Raw genomic sequence first — 26,701 nt, forward strand, 5'->3', positions numbered from 1 at the left:
GCCAACTGGGCTCGTAATTGGACTGGTTTAGGCTGGATTCAAGGCCCAACCAGGTTGCTAGACCTTGTCTGGTGGTGGCATCGCTAGACTAGGGTGGTGGAACTACCCAGGGAACGATCTCCAAGCTGGTTTAGGCAGTGGTACTGCCTAAACTGAGTAACGGTACCATCGACAGTTATTACCTGCCAGGCAATAGTATCGCTAAAGCTCAGTATCCGAGAATCTGTTAGGCGATGGTACCACCAGTACCTCGAAAATCCGGGATGAGACACTTTTTTGCTACAATTTTAAAGCCATTGGGCCCTATATTCATAGGACATGGTTCAGAACCGGTATCCCCTAGGAGAATTATGATTAAGTATTTCACTTTCGTAAATATAAAATCTCAATATTATTTTTATAAATATAAGGATCCATATGTTAATCATAATTAATTATAAAAAATTTATAATTATCCTGTTAAAATATGATAATGATCGATTCCTTATTGCTCATAAGAGCAACCTCAGAAATAGCAACATCCAGAGGAAATATATTGCCACATCACAAAAAGATGCCACACATTTGCAACCAAATATCATGCAAAATTTTGAATATCCAAATTATAATTGATTCTGAGATTAAGACAAATGTACCATCAAATAATTTTCACAACACTAATGGCATTGAAAGATTTACAATGCTGAATTCAATAGAATTTTCTAAAAATATTCTATCCTTGTCGTAAAATATCCCTGAAGAGGCATTATGCTGAACCACAACGACCCCAAAAAGGAAAAAGAAAAAAAAAAGGAAGAAACTGTGGAATGTCCGTATTGCTGCTATTCACAGATAAGCTGGTTAGGATCTTTTCAGGTGCATCTCCAGAGCAGAGAGCACCTCATGTAAGAGAATCCAATGCAGACAGTTTTTGTTCTGAGTGCTATTAGGTTAGCTAGCGACCAAAACTGTACAAAAATGAATCGAGGGCTACACATTGAACAGATAGTTTAGGTCCTCCACTGTCAAGCGAGTTTGGCGAGTACCTGATTCATCTTCGCCAAATGCAGAAGCTACCATCTCCCTCTTCTTTTCCTGTAAACAAATATACTACAACACTTCATGCAAACAATTCAATCATTTGATCATAAGCATCGAAAAAGGATCCAACTTTAAAAGACGACCACTTTGATAAAAAATTCATTTGGAAAGTATGACTTTAAATTATTTAATCTCCCTACACTAAGACTTGAGTAACACATCAAAGCTTGAAATTTTCTCCTACATGCCCCTATATCACTTGTCTCCTTTCTGTAGGAAACAATCTGGCATATCCATAAAAACTAGTTCAAGATCTAACACAATAGGATTTATTTTAGGAAGAGAAACTTAACATCAACAAAATAGCCAATATTTTTTATTAGAAAGGAGGTTAAATAAAGAAAGTGGAAGCTACAAATTTTGTCATCTGTCTCTACAAGGTAACTTAAAAAAAGTACTAGCTGTTTACCCTTGCACAGACTTCAAGAAAACATTTCTTTCTTCTGCTGTTACAGGTCTTTTCTCACACTCATATACTCTTCTTTTTTGTTTCTTACTCTTCCTCATTTCAAACCATAAATTGTCAAGAAACAAAACTCAGCAACTAACAATCACATTCTTGTCTAAATCTATTGAACCTGTTTAAATTAAAAAATCACTTTTAGTTTAACCTTGAATGATGAGGTTATATCAATAAAATGCTTCAACTAAGTAAACTGGATTCAGCCAAATAAGTTAGAAACCACTAGATTTTTGAACAATTTCAAGGTCTGTAGGAGTTTGAGCAGTTTCAGTTGGATCTCAACCAATTCTAGAGGAAGTAAAATATTAATGGCTAATTTGATATTTTAAGCTTTCCTTTATATCTTTTAGTGACAACTTGGTCCTATGTGTGCATACAAGTATAACTATGCAAGCATAAGCCAGAAAATTTAAAGCTCTGTTATTGTTAAAACCAAATGAATATTTTTTTAAAATAGAATCAGACAGCACCTTTCTTCTTACCCCATCTTTTTTTCTTGTTTTTCAAATGATCAAATCATAGAAAAAGGAGAAAAGGACAGGAAACTTGGGTTATCATTCAAAAAGCTAGGTAAATTTAGAATATCACTTAAAGTGAAATGTTTGGAACCATGAGCTCTTTTAGTTATTTTTACAAACTAAAGCCCTTTTCTGGTAAACCAATTTTTTTCTTAACCCTTTGATATTATAGTCTCTAAACATAGAAAAACTAATAGACCATCTAAAACCACATGAATTGCTGAAACCAAACTTCTCTGGGATGGGCCAAGACCATAATCAGAAACTTTTAACCTTGAAATAGAAAAACTTTTCTCAAGATTATAGTACTAGAACTCAAGAAGTTCTATGGACAAATAATTACTTCTAACTAGCTAAATGGGTCTTGTTTTGCAGACCAACAAAAGCTTATCTCAAGTCCTGCACTTGCTCAACTATATCCAATTTCTTCTGCTAGCACATTGCAGGAGACTCTTCAGAAAGGATTTACATAAGCTGAAGAAATTTTGGAATAAGAAAATCAGCATCAGAATCAATTGAAGTGTTCAGCTGCACTGATATGGTACCTGGAGAGCCAAGATGCGATCTTCCACTGTGTTCCTGACCATTAAGCGTGAAACAGTGACAGGACGAGTCTGCCCAATTCTGTGCGCTCTGTCAATTGCCTGGTCCTCAGTAGTAGGATTCCACCATAAGTCGAGAAGAAGAACGTGACAGGCCACTACCAAATTCAGACCAAGACTTGCAGCTTTCAGGGACATAATCATTACAGTAACCTGCAACAAAGTAACATCCATTACATGCAGCACAAAAACAAAAGGGAGGGGTTCAGAAAGCTAAATGAACAGAGCATTGCACTGCATAAATTCATTGCAGACCTCTGGAAGCATGTTGAAATCTTTAATTGCTTTCTCCCTAGCAGCAATGGACATTGTCCCATCAAGCCTCCTATATTGTATACATGAATCTTTCAATGGAACCTCCAACAAATCCAGCATCCTTGTCCACTGAGAGAAGACAATGGCCTTTTCAGATGGTTGACACTTTAGATCAAAGTTTTTTCCATCATTTGTATGCACAGAACATCTCTGTGAAACTGTGACACCATGTTGCAAGGAGCCATCAGTTTCTCCATTAGATTTCTCATAGTTGCAGTTTGGAAGAGAACATTGAGATTTAGGCAGTGATTGCAAGATCTCAATAGCTGCTTTTACTTTAGAAGAATAAGAAGACGACCTATTTCCACTAATTTTAACTGCATCTACCATTTTAGAACTGCAACAGCTGGAGCTGCAACTGTTACCAGGTAAGTCCCGTATAGAACTTACCAATGTAATTTTGGAAAATACTGAAGAAACATTTAATCGAACTTTGCAGTCAGCTGAAGGGCAGATGTTGTCATCCCCATCAAGATGCTCACAAATACATTGATTACAGAAAACATGTCCACAGACTGTAACCACTGCATCCTCAGGTGGATCCTATAAAGATAATAAAATCTTAATGATATAGGGTCATATATCTCTCCTATAACTACTAAATTTGTAATCATGTGTGGTGAAACAACAGAAAGTAGAAAAATATGTTTAAGATGGTACAAACATGTGATAAGGAAACCGACGAATGCAGTCATTAAAAGAGATGGAATGATTCTATTAGTGGTATGGGGAGAAGTGGATGAAGACCTTAAGAGACCTTAACAGAAACTATAAAGTATAAATGAAGACATAAATACTCTCTCTTAACTAAATATCTGACTCTTTATAGATATCAATGATAGCAAAAAATCCATGTGGTCAACCCCAAATAGTTGGGACTTATGATTTTGTTGTTGTTATTTTATTTAGATAAAAATTATGAGAATAATATTAAAAACAAATATTAGTCATATAGTATAAAATATTACTATAGTAAGCATTAATTATATATAATACAAAAATCCCATGACTTGTTTACTTATAGCTTTGAGATAATGATATATCCCATTGTAGGCTCAAGGCAACTCTAATCATTATATGGATGAAATATTAGAAAATGCAAGTAGAAATAATTGAAAATCTTACTTGAGAAGAGTGTCCGTGGAAATTAAAATTATTATTCAGACATCCTATTATTATGGCATATTTTTTTTATTAAGAGGTCAAGTGCTACTCTTGTCATCCCATTCTATTCTCCACATGCTTTCCTCTATATTCTAGCAGTTAATAAACAACACAATGATACCAGTCAACCACGATAATTACAGCAAATAAAAAATACAATATTATCAATAACTAAATATCTCCTCTTTTTCATAAACATAGTTGTAAATTTCCTTTTTTTCCCTTTCTTCCACCTCAGCATCTTCTTCCTTCTACTTATCACATGTTTTTAGCTTATGAAACCATTGAAATTGGCCAAAACCAACAGAATCTAGTTGAATTTGATCAAGTTTATCAAATCTATCTAATTCTGGTCATAAGGTTGAGAAATAAATTGAACTAGATTGATTACAGCTTCTACCTTGCATTACCAAAGCTCAAATGTTTGCCATCATTCCTCATTGTACTTTAGTGTCAAAAATGAGTCATGGTGTAAAAGTGTCTAAGTAAAATATTTTATAAAATAAAGAGAAAAAAATAAGAGAACGAAAAAACATCATAGTAGTGAATTGCATTGATGACAAGATAATATGAATTAAATAGTAATCCACATAAACTGTGCATAGTCCTTTGATTAGCAAATGCATCAATAGAAAGAATATTTGAACTCAATTGAAATAATGTTTAAGCACCACAGTATTTCAAGGTTCCATGCACCCGATCTGGAAAATATTTCAGTAACTAAAATGAGTAAACAGACTATGTTATGAAATCAATATGTAAACAAATTTGTAGTTATATAAAGATTCCAATTGACAGGGAATATATCCATCTTGACTAATCACAAATGACATACTTACATTACAGATGGTACAAATAGCTAAGCCAGCTTCCAAGCAACTCAAAAGATGATTCTGTTTCCCTTCAGGAAGTTTCTTAACCATTTCTATGGAAGAGCTCTTGACAGAATTAGAACTACATCCATTTACCAAAAGGCGATGATCACAAGCCTGCCTAAGACGTAGGAGCATCAACAAAATATTCACATAGTTCTCCTTGACAGTCCCTTCATTTGCATAAACCTGAGCATGCAAAAAGCAAAAGTTTCAACTTGAAACCTCTCCAACACCATATCCAACTCATACAGATATTTTAAAAGATTTAAAATAAAAACATAATTTGTGAATAAAAACTATATACAAGATCTTGTGCTGGATAAAGAAAGATCATATAAGGTGCATTTGGGAACACATTTGAAATGTGCATTGACAGCTCAATGCACATTTCAAATGTAAATTGATGTTTGATAATTTTCTTTTTTTTAGTCGCATCCGAACTGGATGCTGCATTGAAAATACTTAAATGCTAAGGTTACTTCAGGGTAGCATTAACATTTCAACATTTACAAGATGCTAATGTAAATTTTAAATTCTGAATGTGCCCTATGGCTTTATCTACAATTACAAGATTGCCAAAATGATTTAGTGAGAAATCAATATGATTTATATTTTCTATATGATAAAATTTTATTCATTCAATTTTAAAGATTTTTATATTTATTTATATGATTATATTTTTATTTATTATATATCTGAGCCATACAAATTTTTTATAGGATTGCACATTATTTTTTTACTTTTATTTATTTACTTATTAATTCAAATAAAAAAATATGTATTTGTTTTTAAATAAATATTCAAAATATTAAAAAGATTAATTTGTCACAAAATATTCAATGGACTTCTCAAATATAGTTTTACCAAACACCATTTACGTCAATGCACATTTAAAATATAGTTTTCACTTGTTGCTTACCAAACACTCGAAGCATTTCACAACTACACATTTACTAAAATCACTTTCTCTAGCTGCATATTAAAAATGCAAATGTGTTCCCAAACATAACCATATTCCATCACTAGTTAAACTTCCAAATCTAGCAAACTTGATTAGCTCATAATTTGGGTTTCTCTTCAAGTCCATAGCTTGTTGACTAAGATAACAAAAACCAAGATTCATCATAAAAGCAACAATTAAAGACAATCAAGAAGCATAAATGCACCTTAAACTGCTCTCGAGATTCAGCTTCTAGATTAGTGTAGAAAGCCCGTTCCCCTTCCGAGAAGTCCACCTTCTTCAAAGTGACAATCTTTGGCGGCAGGGTAATAATAGGCTCACCATTAATCATAGTGCCTGAAGATGGAATGATGATGAAGAAAAATTAGTCACTAAACAAGAAAATACAAAAGTAAAATGAAGCTACTATAATTAGTAAGTGTGCTTGGTGAATAAGTAATGGAAACTGAAGCTATTTTCAGATATTTAGAGCTGTAAAGAAAACCAGAAAATGTTCCTTCAGCCAGAAGTGGAATGCGACCCAAGCAACTGTATGCATTAATGTCAAGTCCAAATGCGTAATTTGTTCTATACCTCCCACTATAAACACATGTTCCATATTGAACTAACATTGACTTATTTGTCCATATAAGAATTGAAGAAAATAAGGGGGTATGAAGATCTTTGGAATGATTAAAATTAGTAGTTCCAGTGACTGTCGCAAAGTAGTAGTTGTGTGTGTAATGATGCTATATGTTGAATCTCATATTTTGATGATGAAACCACTTGATATGTGTTTATGATTTAATCTGCATTTTGAGTGACACAGGATGCTTCGATCAGGATGAGACAATTAAAGCAGGAAAATCATATTGGGCCGGAGGAATATGTCAGAAGATTGGACGTCGGGCCGGTGGCTCGGTCGACGTATCGATGGAAAGCTTTAGGTCGTGGAATCGGGCATCGGGCCAAGAAGAGCGGGTATTGCACCAACGATATCGGAGTTGTAGAGTCAACTAGCCGATTAGGCAATAGGCCACAAGAGAGGACGATGCGCCGAAGAATCGGACGAAGCGTCGAGGGACCAATGACATGCCGGAAAGCTTGATTAATTGCTTAGGAGTAATTGTCTAGATCGAAGTTTTGCTTTACTTATGTAGGATTAACTACGATAGCTTGAAGACATAAAGCAAGTCTACCGGAGTCAAGTTCGATGGGTGTTCGAGAGTCCGCCGAGAGTCCGAAGATTCGTCGGAAGTGCAGCCGGAACCAACCGAGAAGAAATCGGGGACTTGCCAAAGTTTTCAGAAGTCCGCCGGAGAGATCGTAGGAGGTTCGCAAAGATCACCGAGAAGGTTCGGCTACTTGCCAAAGACTCGCTGAACTCGCCATAAGACCGGGAGCCTGCTGGGAGTCCACCGGAAGTTCGCCGAAAAGCTCGCCGGAAGGAAACTCAACGTTGCTGGTTAAAAACTTGCTTATGACTATGTCTTAATTTCGTAGTTTGCATGTAATTAGGGTTAGGATTAAGGATTAATCCTATAACCCGGTTAGGGGCCAATTGGGCCCATGTTCGGACTAGTTTGGGCCAAGTTTGGAGCCCAACCAGTGAGCTGAAATAGTCTAGGCGATAGCACCACCCAGAACCCGAGAGTTCCGACGATGGCACCACCAGCAAACTGCTGGACTGGGCGGTGGCACCGCCCAGAACCCGAGAGGTCTGGTGGTGGCACCGCCAGTACACCTGTCAGTGTTAGACACTGACAGGCGGTGGCACCGCCAGTACCGGGAAACCCAAAAGCAATTCAAATTTGGAGCCCAAATTTGAATCCTCTTGAGGCCTATAAATACCCCTCAATTCTCAACAGAGAAATCAACCTTTGAGAAGTTAGAGATTGAGAAAAAGCCTTAGCAAAGTCTTTAGCAAGTCTTATTTTCAATAGCTTAAGTGTTCACCTCCCTCTTTCTCTTTGAAAAATCTGTAAGAGTGTGAACCACTTGTAAAAGGTTGTAAGAGAGGTATTTGTCCTTCTCCTTCAAAGTGATTTGCTAGTGGAAGTTTGGAGCTTCATCGAAGAAGGCTTCGCAAGTGGATGTAGGTTATTTGACCGAACCACTTTAAATTGGTGTGTTCCTTGAATGTGTGAGTGTTTACCTTTCTGAAACCTTTATTTACATAGCAGCAAGCTTTTGGTTTTCATCTCCTTACTTTACTCGAGCTACTTTTATCAAGTCATTCTTTGTCGAATCGAAATCTCTAAGCATTTACGAAATCGTTTTCAAACTTACGAGTTTTAATCCGCTGCACTAATTCACCGGATGAAACCAAGTGAGTCCATCGGAGACATGTACACCCGTTTCACAGATGTCATCAATGGACTCAAAGCTCTTGGTAAAGATTTTTCTAATTTTGAACTAATAACTAAAATTTTAAGATCCCTTCCAATGAGTTGGGATCCAAAAGTTACGGCCATTCAAGAGGCCAAGGATCTTAAAACATTTCCACTCGAAGAACTAATTGGGTCTTTAATGACATACGAAATGAATAATGTGACAAAAAGGAAACTCAAGAACAACCTTTCAAAGGACAGGAAGGATTTGGGACATAGAACACATGAAGACCACTCGAGCATAAGCTCAAGTGATGATGAACTTAAATTACAAATGAAACAAAAATTAAAAAGCAAAAAGAACAAAACTACTTGCTTTGAACGCAAGAAGAAAAACAAAAATTGGGATGAATTGAGCTCCTCCGAAAGCGAAGAGAAAAATCAGGAAAGGCAATGTGGCAAACTACATCTTAACCGCTTTCAATGATGAGGTAATCGAAATTCCCCTAATTTACTTCGAAATTACATAATGCTTTTCATAATGCACTTTTTTTTGTAATTTAGTTTTGAATCAATTTTCTTGAAAATTAAACGTTTAAAAATGAAAATGCAAAAATATGATCATGCTCATAATTTTGAAAATGACAATGAAAATTATATGTTTTATGTTAATACAATAAAATGTTAGATATAAATCTAATGCTTGTACACCTAGTAAGATTAATCTTATTTATGTGCTTGAGAAGCAAGAATGTGTATTTTGATGATTTCCATATTGATTTTCAATGACGTTGCATGGCTTTTGTATGGAAGGCTTCATGATTTTTTATGAACCTTGTCTTTGGTTTTCAAACATGATGTATGATTTTGACATAAGAACAAAATTTGAACATTCTAATATAAAGTCAATCACATAAATTAAAACTAAAGAAGTTTTAGTTATCTATAAGAATCATTCAAAATTATGTTCAATGAAACCAATGCATAATGATGTAATGAAAATATTAAATGTTTTGATACCATGATTGACGATTTTATACATGAGATTTTAAAAGCTATACATAATGATTTTTGTGTTTTTTTTTTTCGATCCTAAATATTGATGCATGTTTTTATTTGTCATAAAAGAAAAGAACATGCATGTATGAAATAAATCACATGAATTAAAACAACTAAAAAGTGGAAATGTTTCTTCTTAAAAAAATTATTTTTCCGACTTTATCAATTTTTCAAAAAGGGAAATTAATTAATCTTTTTATATCACTTTTGTGAATCTCTTGAAAATGATCTTGATTTGATGATTTAAATGAGCTTTATCTTATTTTTTAAAATTTATAAATTGAGATTTCTTATGCTTAAGTCAAGATTCTATATACATGAATTAATGTCTTGTTCTCTTACAAGATTGAATAAATTCTATCTCTTTTATGATTTCCTAAAAATTCTTTACATTATTTATTTAAGAGGAGATTTGTTAAAATGAATCATGGTTTCTCTTGATTTTTCGGAATTATAACTTGAGTATTCATTTTATAAATCAAGATTGTTAATCATGATTCTCTCGTTTTATCGAAGAGAACATTTTTCAAAATAAATAATTAAGCTGTTTTCTCTTGATTTTTTGGTATCCACAATTTGAGAAAATGTACCTTGATACTTGGAACATTTTATGCATAAATTGATTTTCTTTATGATTCAATACTCCTTTGTAATTATGATATGTTTATCGCATGATATGATTGAATCACTGTTATAAAAGAAAAAGAAAATTGTTAGCTTGCTAATTACAAAAATATATGCTAGCTTGAATGATAAAACATGAGATTGTCTATAGTGCAAATTTATTGTTCTCATGATGTGTAGATTGAAATAATGATTAGAATCTTGATGGTTTTTATGACAATTTATTTTTTGACTCGAAATGATTGATGATATATATTTTTTTTTTTTGCACAAAAAGGACAAAGGTATACTTTGTATGAAACAACTAAATAGAGAAAAGTATTTTTCTTGAAAATTATTTTTCTCTATCTTATTGACTTTGATGAATCCATTTGTATTATTTTTATGAATCTCATGGATTAAGAAAATGATTTGAATTTAATGGGTTTTATTGAAATCATGATCTTGATTTCTCGTAATTATAATTTGAATTTTCTATTGAATGAATCAAGATTGTTTTCTATTTAAAAGGAGATTTGTCGAAATGTTTCATGGTCTTTTAGTATTCATGATCTTGATAATTATGTTTTGAAACTTTATGTAAATCAAGATTGTTTATCATGATTCTCTCTTTGAATATTTAAAGAGGAGAATTTTCTAGATGAATCATGATTTTGATGATTGAATAGTTGATATGCCTAAATTGAGACCTTGTTCTACTACTATTCTTTTTGCTATTCACCAAAAAGAAGACTAATTCTAATAAACCATGATATGCTATATGAATTTTATTGTATTCATGAAGTAATATCTCATCACCAAATTTTTTTTGATATTCCTTCATGTGATGATATGAATGCATGAAACACTTATGATATGATTTTTATACAATTCCGTGTATTCATAAAATATTTATCTCATTACCCAATTAATTCTTCTTGATATTCCTAATGTGATGAAATGAAATTATGCATGAAATACAAATGGGGAGAAGTTTTGATCATGCATGGTAGAATGCAATCTGACAAATTAATATCATCATGATTTGAAACATTTATGATTTGAAACTATGCATGCAATTGCTTTTTATTGTGATGATATTTGCATATAATGTGTATCATGAATGCTTTAAATGATGAATGCTTGGTATCATAATCAAAATATTGATAAATGCTATGATTTGTTACCAAAATGATGTATCATGTATGATAGGCCCATAATGATTAATTTATTTATATAATGCATTAAGTAAGGATACAAATGTAAAGTTTTGAAATTGTGCATATTTTAATTTGAAAACATAATGATGCACAAATAAGATTAATACTTACCTTTGTTATGATTTAAAAATTAATGTAAAGGGTCTTCCTTTCTTTTTGTCAATGACAAAGGGGGAGAAAGAGTTGCTAATGTGCTATCTTGAATTGATGTAAAGGGTCATCTCAAAGAGAAATTAGCTAGCTTGCACAAGTCAAGAAAATATAAAAACTTGCTTACTTTCTTGCACATCTAAAGAGAAGATGCAAATGTAACACTTGCCAAATTGTTTGCTTGCCTCATGTAAAACATTATCTCTTGCTAATTTGGCATTTTGCTAAGGAAGCAAAAATGACACTTCTCAAAAGAGAAGAAAGAGCTTGCTATCTTGAACATCACAAGCTTTCCTATCGTAAGAAACAAAAAATGCAAAAGTGCTATCTTGCCTATCTCAATAAGCAAAACTTGCAACTTGCACATTGCAATAAGAAACAAGAATCTTGAGCTTACACAAGAAAGCTATCTTGCATTTGCTTTCGAAATTTTTGCTAGCTTGTATGTAGCAAAACTTACATATCGTAAAAATTGCTAGCTTGTAGCCTAAAAAGAAGCAATCAGTTGCTAAACTTACACATCTTTAATTGCTAGATTGCATGATGATAAAAATGGAGATTATGTTTATCATGCAAATGATTAGAACTTATATTACAAACACTTAATGTGATACTTCTCCTTTTTATTGATGACAAAGGGGGAGAAGTATTATCATGTTACACATGATGATGTGTTGCAAATATTCACGATGAATACTGTAATGACTTGAATTCAGTTTGAATTCAAGGTTCTATCAATATGGCAAATTGATAGGGGGAGTTTGTTAAAACTCCGGGAGTTAAGGTTAATTCCGTCATCAAGTGATTGTCATCATCAAAAAGGGAGAGATTGTTGAATCTCATATTTTGATGATGAAACCACTTGATATGTGTTTATGATTTAATCTGCATTTTGAGTGACGCAGGATGCTTCGATCAGGATGAGACAATTAAAGCAGGAAAATCATGTTGGGTCAGAGGAACATGTCAGAAGATTGGACGTCGGGCCGGTGGATCGGTCGACGTATCGACGGAAGGCTTCAGGCCGTGGATTCCGGCATCGGGCCAAGAAGAGCGGGTATTGCGTCAAGGATATCAAAATTGCGGAGTCAACTAGCCGATTGGACAATAGGCCGCAAAAGAGGACGATGCGCCGAAGAATCGGACGAAGCGTCGAGGGACCAATGACATGCCGGACAACCTGATTAATTGCTTAGGAGTAATTGTCTAGATCGAAGTTTTACTTTACTTGTGCAATATTAACTACGATAGCTTGAAGACATAAAGCAAGTCTACCGGAGTCAAGTTCGATGGGTGTTCGAGAGTCCGCTGAGAGTTTGAAGATTCGTCGGAAGTGCTGCCAGAACACCGAGAAGAAATCGGGGACTTGCCGAAGTTTTCAGAAGTTCGCCGGAGAGATCGTCGGAGGTTTGCGGAGATCACCAAGAAGGTTCGGCTACTTGCCAAAGACTCGCTGAACTCGCCACAAGACCGGGAGCCTGCTGGGAGTCCGCCGGAAGAAATCCGAGGGTGTATCGGAAGTCCGCCGGAAGTTCGCCGAAAATCTCGCCGGAAGGAAACTCGACGTTGCCGGTTAAAAACTTGCTTATGACTATGTCTTAATTTCGTAGTTTGCATGTAATTAGGGTTAGGATTAAGGGTTAATCCTATAGCCCGATTAGGGGCCAATTGGGCCCAAGTTCGGACTGGTTTGGGCCAAGTTTGGAGCCCAACCAGTGAGCTGAAATAGTCTAGGCGGTGGCACCGCCCAGAACACGAGAGCTCCGGTAGTGGCACCGCCAGCAAACTACTGGACTGGGCGGTGGCACCGCCCAGAACCCGAGAGGTCTAGCGGTGGCACCGCTAGTACACTGTCAGTGTCAGACACTGATAGGCGGTGGCACCGCCAGCACCGGGAAACCTCAGGCGGTGGCACCGCCAGTTCCGGGAAACCTAAAAGCAATTCAAATTTGGAGCCCAAATTTGAATCCTCTTGGGGCCTATAAATACCCCTCAATTCTCAACAGAGAAATCAACCTTTGAGAAGTTAGAGATTGAGAAAAAGTCTTAGCAAAGTCTTTAGCAAGTCTTATTTTCAATAGCTTAAGTGTTCACCTCCCTCTTTCTCTTTGAAAAATCTGTAAGAGTGTGAACCACTTGTAAAAGGTTGTAGGAGGGGTATTTGTCCTTCCCCTTCAAAGTGATTTGCTAGTGGAAGTTGGGAGCCTCATCAAAGAAGGCTTCGCAAGTGGATGTAGGTCATTTGACCGAACCACTTTAAATTGGTGTGTTCCTTGAATATGTGAGTGTTTACCTTTCTGAAAACTTTATTTACATAACAACAAGCTTTTGGTTTTCATCTCCTTACTTTACTCGAGCTACTTTTACCGAGTCATTCTTTGTCGAATCAAAATCTCTAGTCTATACCCGAGCTACTTTTACCGCCCTCTTAGTGCTGCTCCGATCCTAACACTATAGTCTATACCCAGGTACACAAAGCATAAATTAAATACACAGTCTCACATGCACACGCATATAAGAAGGCTCCCATAAATTTTGTTAAATTGAACATGAAAGCCAAGGTTTAGTAAGATTTCTAGAGGAGCTAATCACGTTATACCCCTTTCCTGGGAGCAATATATACATGGCACAAAAATTACCAATAAGGGGATCAAAGAAAAATAACAAAAATGATGATAAAAATAAGATATCTATGTAATATACCTCAAATAACTCGTAGAGTTAAAAAAGGATAACTTTATAATTCCTCATTTAATTTTAGAGAAAACCATCTATCAGTAGTGTCTTCTCAAAAATCATTTCGACAATAAAATTTTCAACTCACCTTTAGTACGGCGTAGCATTATAGTCTTCAAAACAGCTTGAAGCTTTTTGTAACCATTTTTTGGATTCCGGCTTATTGTATTCTTTATCATGGAACAAAAAGATCCATAATCAGCATATGGCTGATATCCGAGAAATCTGAAATAGCTATAGAGGTCATCAACTGCATTCTGTATGGGAGTCCCAGACAAGCACCACCTTCTCTTAGCCCGCAGACCCCAACATGCCCTTGCAACTTGAGTCCTGTGATTCTTAATGCTTTGAGCTTCATCCAGAATTACCCTGAACCACCAAACTCTAGCAAGAGGTCGAACAGACGACTTGAGTAATGCACTCTGTGTTTCAATTCCATTTTTCATGCATTTTTTCGAGGAGCTTGGAGAACCCTTCCTTTTTTTATCAGCCATATGTCTGATGAGACTATCATGTTTTCTTTTCTCCTCATCATCTTCACCAACAAGTGGTTGCTTGGGGACTTCCATGCTTACAATTGCATATGTTGTCAATACAACATCATATTTTGTGAGCTCATGGGGGTCCTTCGTTCTGTTATTACCATGATACACTAAAAATGACAGATTAGCACTGCTAGTAACTCTAGTTTTCAGTTCCTCAGCCCATTGTCGAAGTACACTTGTAGGGCAAACAATCAAAGTTCCTGCTGCAGGCCTACTCGGTACAGCCATCACAGGGTACTCCCTTTTCTTGGATCCACTGTCCACCATAAGACCAGAAATCTGAGGCTTCTTTACTCCATTAATCTCGGAGAAATCACCACAGTCATCATCATCATCCAAATGTAAAGACTCCGGTCTATCTTGTTTACCCATGCAAGACAATGGTTGGTGTGATGGAGATCTCTCCATCAGGATTAGTGCTATCGTAGATATTGTTTTACCTAGTCCCTGAAACATAGACAGAAACCAAATGGGATCATTACTTGTTACTGCATAAGATATACTATTATTAAATAACAAATAAACTGGCAAAATGTTGTACATGCCTGATCATCTGCAAGTATTCCACCACTGCAGTGTGGACTGGCCGTTTCCTTTTGTACCATCCAAAATAAAGCTATACGCTGTAACAGAAATGCTCTTTTCAGGTAGCAATGGGAAAAACACAAAGCAGGTACCTTAACAACCAAACCATCAATATATTATTCAAAAGTTTAATCCAATCGAACCTGGTGTCTCAATAGAGAAACTGACATCATTCCCTCATCAGGAAGAATAGCCTCAGATCTTTGCTGAGAAAGATCCTGTTTTAAAATTAAAGTCAGTTCTATCATGCCTGTACATACATATTAAAACCAGCTATTGTCACAAAGATGGTATAGAAGAGACATCAGTGCAACCCTCAGAAAGAAGAAACATACATCAGATACACAGACGGCAATACGACAGTTGTCATAACAAAAGTGAGATAAACAAGGAATCTTAAAAACATATTACACATGTTACGTAAAGTACCTAGGCATCACCAATAGCATGAAATAGTTTTACCTTTTCAGACATTACATCATAAGCCCAAAAAAAGGAGACAACCTTATATATCCAGTACAAAACTTTTGTCTGTCAAGGATGCAGAGCAGCCTGAGATCAAGAGTATCTTAATAATGTGAAATGGGTGGAAGAGAACTATAGAGCAAGGTATTTCGACCAATGTATTAACTTATATACAAAAAAAAACAAAGGACAAAGTTCCAGCTCAATGCATAAGGCTCCCAGCTATGGGGTGGCTGACTCTAGGGAAGCCAGATAGTCTTCTATTTGCAACTTAAATCCATGGAACAAATGTGGCAATGGAGCAACCTTATGTTTACTACTTGCCCATCATCCAAGGAGATGGGCTTCATGTTTATGTAACTAAATACAAAGAGTCCAATGCTGAACAATACTTGTAGCAATAACATGTTTATCTAATTGCACACATCAAATTATTACCAAGAAGTATTCAAATTGAATATTATGGCCGACTTTAATTCGATTTGTAAACTAAAATGGCCTCTCTATTCTTCCTCAAGAAGGAAATCATAAAAAATCATTTGGTGATTTGCATATAAAATGCAGAAACACCTAGGAACCTAAAGGGCATATCAGAACTTGAATAGCAGCAGTGATCAGACAAAGAAAAGGTCAATTTGACACTGAGAGATCTGGAAACAACTGAGTGAATCCTATTTTAGAAGAACATCCAGGAACAGCAAAAAGAATAAAGATCTAAAATATAGTAGAAACATTATAATTTTAAATAAACTGACATAACTACAAATGAATCATGCCAGTGGTTCATAAAATTGACATAATTAGCGAATTTATATCCGACTTGTGGTCATTGTGGTAACTAGACAAATACCATGTAGAGGGTAAGTTTCTATGTATGTGAATGACAGGTTCTATCAGAAAAGTCTCCTGTTTTTCAGTCTTAGAAATATTAAACAGGAGTCAGCACATGGAAATCAAATTCAGCCTCTTTGCGGTTTGCTCCCAAGAAAACATAATTTTCCCCAAGAAAATTTAACATCTAAGATAAGCTCCCACACTTGCACCAAAATCAGACAAACCAAAAAATTCAGTGGATCTAAAAGAAAAGGCAGAAAAAAAAACAAATTCTCTAGCTAAATTCTCAATGGCTGAATGCAAATAAATTATTTAGCTTGCGATGAAATCAGTATGTCATTTAACATAGCATGGATTTGAACACTACATATTTATACTAAGAATTGAATCAATCAAGAGTTTCATAAGAAGCAGTGATGATATATGATACAAAAATCAAAACATTATTATGGTACATCAATATAGTCCATCATCTATCAAAGGAAACAAAGAGGAAAAAGAAAAGCAACAATCTTTCACCTAGTAGTCGATGTATGCTCAAGAAATGGAGATCAATGACACCAAGGAAATCATTTTCATCAGTTTTGTATTGACCAGAATTTGCTCGGTCTCAATCCAAACCTAGACGTGGACCACCCCCATTTCGGGTGGTCTGGTCCAACCTAACTTTAAAAAACTTCAAAACCGGGCAAATTAGAGCTCATGTTTGCATGCCCTTTTCTCTATACGTGTGGAGCTCACAATCCCTTTTTTATCCCATAAATGTGTTGCCCACTGACCTCGAGTAGGCTTCCTCCTCTTTCCTAAAACTGTCTCCTCTTTTCCCTTCCTTTTCCTCCTTCCTCCTCCTGCTCCTCCACTGTCTCATCCTCTTCTTCTTCCTTCCCCTTGCATCATTGCAGCCTCGTCCTCCACTTCTTCCTTCCTCTTCCTTCTTTATCTTCCTCCTCTTCTTCCTTCCCCTTTTGATACATATCAGTGTACCATGTGTCAGTACATAAGTAATAGTCAATATATATTAATCCAAGCAAGGAATGGTACAACAATAGGGTACAAAATTGCAACCCTTGACTGAATCGCTGCTTACTAATGGAGGAAGCAACAGTCAGCTTCATTTGCCCTTTGAAAGGGTAAAACGATTAATCTATATAGACCTGACAGGTGTGAAATGAGAAAAATATAGTCCCTCTAGGATATGAAAAATTGACTAGCTTAACTGGTAAAATCCATCATTATCTTCATAGCTATTAGTAGGTCAGTTTCAATCTTTGTTATATGATATACATAATGTGACTCATTATCTTCCAAATGAATATATCATAGTTTCTTCTTTAATTAAATAATCTCCACTATTTTTAAGTATTATCATTTATAATTATCTAGAAGGTGAACCTTGCTGATGGTAAAATTGATCCCTAATGACTTGTGTAAATAGGGGTAATGGTAGGTTAACAGTTATTACCTAATAGGTAAATTATTTAATTTTTCTCATCTAAGACCTAAATGTTTAGAAACAATAAAATATATATCACAAAAGCTATCTAAGGGTATGCTAAAGAAGTAATTAATTATATTACACAAAAGCTAGCATCATTAGATGTCTCATAAAATGTTTGTTTCAACTTTCAACTACAACAACAACAACAACAACAACAAAGCCATAGGCCCCAGCTATATGGATCTTTTGCCACTACTAAGATCTATAAAACACCATATGTTTAGTAAAGTTTAAAGTACTTAAATTTTTATTTATAGTTTCTATTAATTTCTTTTTAGGTCTTCTGCTATTTATCCTTGTACCTCTAATATTAATTATTTCACCTCTTCTGACTATTGTATCTGGAGGCTCTTTAGCACATGTTCATACCATCTTAAATGATTTTTTCTCATCTTATATCGATACCTAGTTCTTCATAAATAAAAGTATTTTTTTTCTATCTTTCATAGTAACTCCATACATCCATCTCAACATTCTCATCTCGACAACACACACTTTTTGTATATGTTTTTTCTTAACTGTCCAACACTCAAATCAATAAAGATTGTTGGTTTCACAACTATCTTATAAAATTTTCTTCTAATCTTAAAGGTCCCGATGAACACACAAGACTCCTAACGTCCCTCGTCATTTTAACCATCCTGTTTTCATTGTATGAATAATATCTTTATCGATCTCTTCATCTTGTTGAATAATTGATCCAAGATACCTATGACGTTTACTTAAAAGGACTTATTGTCTATCCAATTTAACTACATTCTCTTGTCTATTTCTAGAATCACTAAAATTACATTATATATATTTAGCTTTAGTTTTACTTAATCCAAAACCTTTAGGTTTTAAAGCTTGCCACCATAGCTCAAGCTTATAATTAATTCTACTTAAGCTCTTATCAACTAAGACAATATCATCAGCAAATAACATACACCAAGGTGGTCTATTATGTAAGTGACTATTAAGTTCATCCATTATCAATGTAAAAAAGTAAAGATTTAATGTGGATCGTTAGTGTACTCCTATACTAATAGGAAACTCGATAGACACACTTCTTATAGCAAGGTAGGTAATACCGAATGATACCGCCCGTACAGGTTAGGCAATACCGAATGAGACCGCCCGGTACAGGCAGTACGTACCGGTCCGACGGCATATCGATACGCGGACAACACGCTACCGGGCGAAACAAAAAATAATAATAAAATTATATATATATATATATATATATATATATATATATATATATATATATATATATATATAATTATTTATTTATTATTATTTATTATTTATTTATATTTATATATAAATATTTTAGAAAAAGGCGACGTTCGGCCACATCGCCCCGATGTCGACTTTTTCTGATTATATATATATATATATATATTTATTTATTTATTTATTTATTTATTTATTTATTTATATATTTAAATAAACGAGGCGACGTCACCCCGCATGGGGAAGGAAAAGGCGATGTCGCCTCTCTCTTCTCCCTGGTATATATATATATATATATATATATATATATATATATATATATATATATATATATAAGCCAGGGAGAAGAGAGAGACGACGTCACCGAGTTATATATATATATATATATATACCAAGCGGTATACAGAATGGTATATCGCTCGGTATATAATTTCATACCGTAACGAACGAATGTCGAAACTCTGGTACGATACGAAATTGCAGACCTTGGCTTATAGTTCTAATACTAAAAATTACATTATCATACATATCTTTAATAACATTAATATAACTAGTGGATATACCTTTTTTTTCTAAAATCTACCATAATAAATCTCTAATAACCCTATCATAGGCTTTCTCTAAGTCAATAAAAACGATATGTAAATATTTTCTTTTCGTCTTATACTTTTTCATTAATTGTTTTAATAAATAAATAGCTTCTATAGTTAATCTTTCAAGCATAAAACCAAATTGATTTTCAGAGTTATTTGTTTCAAACTTTATCCTACTTTTGATAACTCTTTCCCAAATTTTCATAGTATGACTCATGATTTTAATTCCTCTATAATTAGAATAATTTTGTATATCACCCTTACTTTTGTAAATTAGTATTAAAAAATTCTTTCTCCATCCCCTAAACTAGACCTCAATAGGGATGTCATCAGTTTCCACTCTTAGCTATTTTCATCTTCTTTATTGTCTTTTACTTCATTAGCTCCAATTTTATAAATAAATCTATGATTATTAAATCTACCACTATTATTTAACATTAAATCTAAGTCCTACGTGAGATATTTATAAGATAATTTATAAAAATATTTTTTTTTTATTTTCTTAATCTCGCTATCAATAACAAATATTCTTTGATCTTGGTCTTTAAGATATCTAATATTACCTAAATCCTTACACTTTCTTTCCCTAACCTTAGCAATTTGATATATATCTTTTTCACCATATTTGGTATCTAATTTATTATAAAAATTATCATAAGCTTTATATCTTGCTATACTAACTGCTATTTTAGTCTCTTTTTTATATTCTTTATATCTTTTAAATTTTTTTTAATTTTTATAATTGTGTCAATCATTAAAACATGATCTTTCAGTAAAAATTATTTTTTAAACTTCCTCGCACCACCACTAGCTCTCTCTTAAGGTTACACCTCTACCTTTAGTTTCACCAATTCGATACATATCTTCTTCACTATCTTTGGTACATAATTTATTATAAAAATTATAATAAGCTTTATATCTTGCCATACTAACCGCTATGTTAGTCTCTTTTTTAGATTCTTTATATCTTTTAATTATTTTATATATTTTATAATTATGTCAATTGCTAAAACATGATTAGTAAAAAAATATTTTTTTGAACTTCTTCGCACCACCACTAGCTCTCTCTTAAGGTTACGTCTTTACCTTTAATTTCACTAAGAATGTCCTCTGTTAAACTCCTAGTCTTATTTGTTATCATAGTCCAAATAATATTAATAGTATCCCATCTATGTTCCAAGTCACCTCCATTTCCATCTTATTCTTAAAAGTGTTTGCATTATCATCTTTAAAATTCCACCATCTAGTCCTAGTAATTTTTACTACTATATTTTTCTTCCTCCATTTTCTATAGTAAATATCTAACGCCATCAATCTATATTGATTCGACAAACCTTCGCTAGGTATAACTTTACAATTTCTTATAAATAACTTTATCAACTTTTTTAATAAGAAAAAAGTCTACTTGACTACAACTATGACTACTCTTATAAGTAATTAAAAGTTATCTCTCATCTTAAAGTGAGTATTTACAATTATACGATCATACGAAGTTGTAAAATCCAAAATCATACCACTATCTTCATTTTTCTCCCCATAACCAAACCCCCATGCACCCCTTTATATTCCTTATATGTTTTCCCTACATGACTATTCAAATCTCCTCCATTTTTAAGTTCTTCGATTATAGGCATTCCTTGAGTAATATCATCTAAGTTTTCCTAAAATTCTCTTTTTGTTTGATTATCCATTCCGACTTGAAGGCAAAAGAACTAATAACATTCAAAATATCTTATCCTTCCACAAATTTTAGAACTATAATTCTATCTGAAACTCCTTTTACATCTACAATATTATTCTTAAGATCCTTATCAACAACAATTCCTACATCATTTTTGTGTTTAACTTTTCCAGTATACCAAAATTTAAATCTAGTATTATCAATCTCTGTAGATTTTTTCCTTACCCACTTAGTCTCTTATAAGCAAATAATATTTATTCTTCTTCTTATTATAGTGTCCACCAATCCTAATCCTTTCCCTAAAAATGTTCTTATATTCCAAGTTGCTAATCCAACCCTCTATTATTGGACTAACTTCTTTACTCCCATTGGCCCAAGACAATAAGAGAATCCTTGCCTACTTGGCACCCCATCTGAGCACCGATATGATAGGTCGCTTCCAGGCAACCTCATAGCCCACCATTGATAAAACAAAAAGAAATGAAAAATAGTGGTTTAGTTCAAAATTTTTAAAAGTTTGTTGAAACAAACAAAAAATGTTTGTTTCAACTAACTTCTAAAAATTTAGAACTAAATTGTTTTCCATCTCTTTTTGTTTCATCAATTGCTTTATCTGTCTCCACATTAAATAAATATCAAAAAAATCCTACAGAGTTGTAACACACACTTGTTAACGAGAAAAAGCCAGCAATATTTGAAGCAATGGTATACAAATTATAAATCACATTTGGACAATGTTGCCCTCCATCATTAAAAAAAAGCAATTAAGCAAGAAGAAAATCATGAAGCAACAATTACTAAGAGAACGATAAAAGACTAAAAAAACTTCATTTTTAATAGTAATAGCATCATACCCTTAAACTGAGTCTATCACTCGAGCAATCGTCAAGCACCAAATATTTAATATTAACATGAAATTCATTGTCTCAAATTAAATTTTTGGTTAGTTCAAGAAAGGAAATAAATCTAAATATATGTGTCAAATACTATTAAGAGAGGAACTTATAAATTAATTATCAGCAAAGGAGAGGCAACTAGAACCTGCAATTCTAGCCAAAGAGTTAATCTATCATCATCTGCCTTGAGCCTTGTCCCTCCCAACCTAGGCTGATATGTCTGAATATATCCAGATTGCTCTAACATTGTCTGATTTTTTATAATCACTGTTGGTGCAAGTGGGTGGGCAAAGTTGCTGACATCATCAAGAATACATATGTCAGCATCATCATCATCCACACTTATGCAGCTTACCGTAGAACTCACATTAAGAACATCATCATCACTATGCTTGAGACTATTGTGTTGTATGTAATGAAATTCTTGCACCAGTTCTTCTCTTCCAGTATTTGTTGAAGTCTTTTGCCGCTTATTGTGTAGATTTGGATAAGAATGAGGGAACCATTTTAATGATGCATCAATGGCAGGTATATTATCAAAGATAGAATTTCTAGTAGATGGTAGTGGAGAGGAATCTATACTAGATTCACTCTTAAGACTAACATCATCTAGATAATTCTGCTCCACACATATGTCTGGCAGTGGTTCATCAGTATCTGCCATTTGAATCAAGGACCCAACTGATGCCAATGCTTTGTCCAACTCCACTGCACTGCTTCTAGTTGAACTCTGGAATGGATATAGATGATCCTCATTTTCATTGTATATTTGTTTTATTACGTCCTTCTGATGTGACACAATTAAATGAGGGAACTGACCTTGTACTGTGTTTCTTAAACCTCTTAAGACACCATCAGTAGGAGACTCTCTATATGGCACACAGCAATTGCCATGAGCATTGTACACCATATTTGTTGCCTCAGTAGCATTCAACTTAGAAATAATGGACTTTAGAAAAGTTGAATCAACATCCATAGATGAATTAGTATATAGACATTTTTCCTCCAGAGAATTTTTCAGAGCAGCATTTCTGTCATCATAGAGCTTGCAATCAGTTAAACCAGTCTTTTCTTCTCTTGTCATAGTATTTAATGAATCTGCAAAACAAGAAGCAGAGATATTATCAGCGTAAATGTTCCTCACATGTGCAAAATTAGATTGGGAATGTTGTTCCACCTTGCAGTCCATGAATGATAACATACCATCTGCATAAGATTCATACATTTTGAACCTATTCTGCTGTGAAATTCCAGCTCTCAACTCATCAAAGTCCTTTTGATCACTGTCCGAGTACAAATCACAACCGAAGTCTACATAATGTGAGACATCTAGACCTGTTTCTTCAGCATTACCAAAGGGACAATTCGATAGATACTGCAATTGTTGACTGTTGAAGTTGCTACTTATCAAACTATCATGGGAACTTCCAACCAAATTCATTGAACTAAAATCATATTCCTGATTTGAAAATCCAAAACGACTCAAAGGATAAGCAAACATGCTTTTGGAATCAGCATGTGCTGAGACAGCACTGGTGTGACTATTCACTGGGATTAAGGGAGAGTTGGAACTTTGTTCTGATCCAAAAGAAAATCCTAAATTTGTTTCTTTTTTACAATCTGATACACCCAGAAAATTTGATGTTGTCCATTGAGAAGCAAGTGTTTCATTGAACTCTCCATGAGCTGAAGATTTCGAAAACCCTAGACATAACATTATAAGAGGAGAAGAAAGGGAATTATCATGCATGTACTGTCTTAAGACTTAGCTGGTACAGCTTAAGCACATAATACTAGTTTCCACAAAAATATAATAACACAATAGAGTACAACACAAATACCAGCATTAGGCTGAAAGGCATTAACAGGATCTGTTGGACCACCAGATTGCTTGCCTCGGTCTGAACCTTCAAAAGTAATCTGCATATTACACTTCCACGAAATTAGCATTAACCAAAATAGAATGCAAACAACTACCAAATAAACAAAAGACTAAACACATATACTCGACATGTATTATATTTGATTTAAATGCTGAAGAAAGGTTTAGACATGAGATCATTATGAATCACCAAAATAAATATGTACATACTAGGTATGTAAACTGTAAAGGCTATCCTCAGCTAGTATTTAAAAACTGTCCACTCAATGTAGTATGTTTCAGCTTGAACAGGCCAGACAAAGTCTAATTAGCTCCATATTTGAGTCTAGGTTCTATCTAGCATCAGTAAACAGAGTTGTAGCTAAGTTCAACTGCAATTTGCTTCATTACGTAGGTCAGCTCCACGCCAAAAGAGTTGGTCTTTCCAAGTTACTGTTAAAATCTTCCTAATTCTTATTCTTTGCCTCCACCTTCAACAGTAGATGTACAAAAAGATCAACTAAGATAGTAAAATACTGAAAACCATATGCCATCCATTAGTCTCTCACAGTTCTAGCATGTATGTTCATAGAATAAAACTAGAAACAGTATTCATTGGTTGAACTACGTCTTGTTATAATTATCAATTATCAAAAATGTCCCTCAAAGACTAAGTTCATGGAAACATTATTAAAACCATCTAAAAGACACTGATTCACCAAAGTCAAGAACAATATCCCCTTTACTAACATGTTCAGAAGGACCCAACGTCCAGAGGTTTTTTGCTCACCAATGATTAAGCAAAATAGAGGATGTTCCTCTAGGCTATAAATCTCATGCATAAGTCATTAAGTTTTCGAGTTTGTAGGGCATAGCTTTAGAAAAAATCACCAAAGGCTAACGGCCAAAGCTTCTATCAAAAGCTGTATAACTAATCCCTGAAGAAACTGACCCACATGATGATGGACAATTGCTTACAGCTCATGAATAAGTTATTGATATGTACAACGTCAAAATTGAAAAAGTAGCCCAGATCTTTATCAATAATAACTAACTGTTGCAAAAAAAAAAAAAAAAAGTTAATAAAGAAAAAGAAATGTCTCAGATTGGCCATGGCAGGAGTCAACAGTGAGATCGAGGCAGGACCACCACCAATAGTCCTTTCTTTCAGATACAAAGGACCACTTGAAGTAACTAATCACCATATGATTCCACGAGTCCCAGACAGAACTGCAGAACTCTAATCACAACTACTACAACGATTCTTTTAGCTATCAAGTTAGATGCCCTTTGTTATGCCAACAACACACAGAAAACTCCCCTTACCTTTTTCCATCTACACAATAGACGACGCAGCTGATACCCAATCAAGAACACCAAGAATATCAAGATCCATCAGCAAACAGACAAAGACCAACAACTAATGGCAGGGTCATAATCGCATGCGCAAAAGAACATAATTCAGAGCGAACTGAAGGCAAACTTACCTGGGACTGGTCGTCGACCGGGTCGAAAGGCTGCTCATCGAGGAAGGCGTAGAGGCCCTCGACGCTGATCGAAAGATTGTCGTCAAGTAGGAGGGCGTCGTTGTCGCCGAGGTTATCGGACGAATTCCCCGGAGCGACGGCCATCGGCGGCGGGAGAGAAGACCCAAACCCTGATTCTGCGGTCCGGGGAGTCGCCGTCGTCGTCAATTCCGAGTCTCGACCTCGAGAAACAAATAGAACAAGAGAAAATGACGAAGAAGAGAGACGGAAAGGGGTGGGGAAGAAACGTGGGTAGAAGAATCCGGAGAGAATGATGGGTCCGTGACAGAGTTTAGATAGAGAAAACAAGAACGGATACAGATCTTGTTAATTGAGTCGGAATTGCGTCGGTCGGGGATGGAAAGTAAACAAGAAGGAAAGCTACACTAAAATATAAAAACGGGAAAAGCGTCATGCTTATCCGGAGTCCGAAAGCGGCTCGGACTTGGATTATTATAAATATCGGGGCATAATTCACCGACGGCAGATCCCACCATCGCCAAAAATAACTTCCACGTACCCGTTCGTTCGTACTCGCTCACGTACCTGTCACGTGTCTTGTAGGGTCACTGCTCTCTTACGAGTAGTTCAAGTACTTGACGTTTCTACAAATCCGTGTCAGACGTGATGTTTCTACGGTTTGTTTTCTCGTACTTGGCGGTGCAACTTCGAGGAATGGCGTGTCCGTGAGGTGGAACACGAGACACGAATCCGACCACTTCGGCATCAGCGTTGGCCACGATTAAGCTGCGCCTGGCCTCATCCAATGAGAAACGATCACGAAGCGGTCCCCGAAGTCTCGGTCTCCGCTCCACCGGCTTCAACTTGCAAGTTCTTTCCTTAACCTTTCCCAGCTCCGATTAAGCTGCGCCTGGCCTCATCCAATGAGAAACGATCACGAAGCGGTACCCGAAGTCTCGGTCTCCGCTCCACCGGCTTCAACTTGC

At 34.9% G+C, this 26,701-nt stretch overlaps 1 protein-coding gene across 6 annotated transcripts; it reads right to left on the minus strand.

Annotated features, from left to right (window-relative positions):
- Positions 1–577: 577 nt before the first annotated feature.
- On the minus strand, positions 578–26,158 carry LOC103998418 (helicase-like transcription factor CHR28). Of its 6 annotated transcripts, XM_018818371.2 has the most exons (13): positions 25,716–26,155; positions 24,209–24,287; positions 23,571–24,071; positions 22,513–23,465; positions 15,329–15,403; positions 15,146–15,223; positions 14,144–15,047; positions 6,184–6,314; positions 4,982–5,203; positions 3,369–3,521; positions 2,919–3,047; positions 2,607–2,816; positions 578–1,074 (listed from the first exon to the last, which is right to left on the minus strand). In XM_018818371.2, exons 1-13 carry the CDS (start codon positions 25,857–25,859, stop codon positions 970–972), a joined length of 3,684 nt encoding a protein of 1,227 aa, XP_018673916.2. In that variant the 5' UTR covers positions 25,860–26,155; the 3' UTR covers positions 578–969. The 6 variants fall into 6 exon arrangements, with proteins under 6 accessions (XP_018673916.2, XP_018673917.2, XP_009418164.2 ...); XM_018818372.2 differs by lacking the exon at positions 3,369–3,521 and having other exon boundaries at positions 25,716–26,157; XM_009419889.3 differs by having other exon boundaries at positions 2,919–3,521.
- Between the last annotated feature and the right edge of the window lie 543 nt (positions 26,159–26,701).

Source organism: Musa acuminata, chromosome BXJ2-9 (assembly GCF_036884655.1).
Source record: "Musa acuminata AAA Group cultivar baxijiao chromosome BXJ2-9, Cavendish_Baxijiao_AAA, whole genome shotgun sequence".
Taxonomy (NCBI): Eukaryota; Viridiplantae; Streptophyta; class Magnoliopsida; order Zingiberales; family Musaceae; genus Musa; species Musa acuminata.

Bases quoted from the DNA above. Each gene is read 5' to 3' on its own strand.
- LOC103998418 (XM_009419889.3), bottom strand. From the start codon at position 25,859: ATGGCCGTCGCTCCGGGGAATTCGTCCGATAACCTCGGCGACAACGAC. The intron at 15,048-15,145 runs GCATGTACAACA...TCTATGTTTCAG, and splicing joins GAATACTTGCAGATGATCAG to GGACTAGGTAAAACAATATC. The intron at 5,204-6,183 runs GTGCATTTATGC...TTGCATGCTCAG, and splicing joins AATCTCGAGAGCAGTTTAAG to GTTTATGCAAATGAAGGGAC.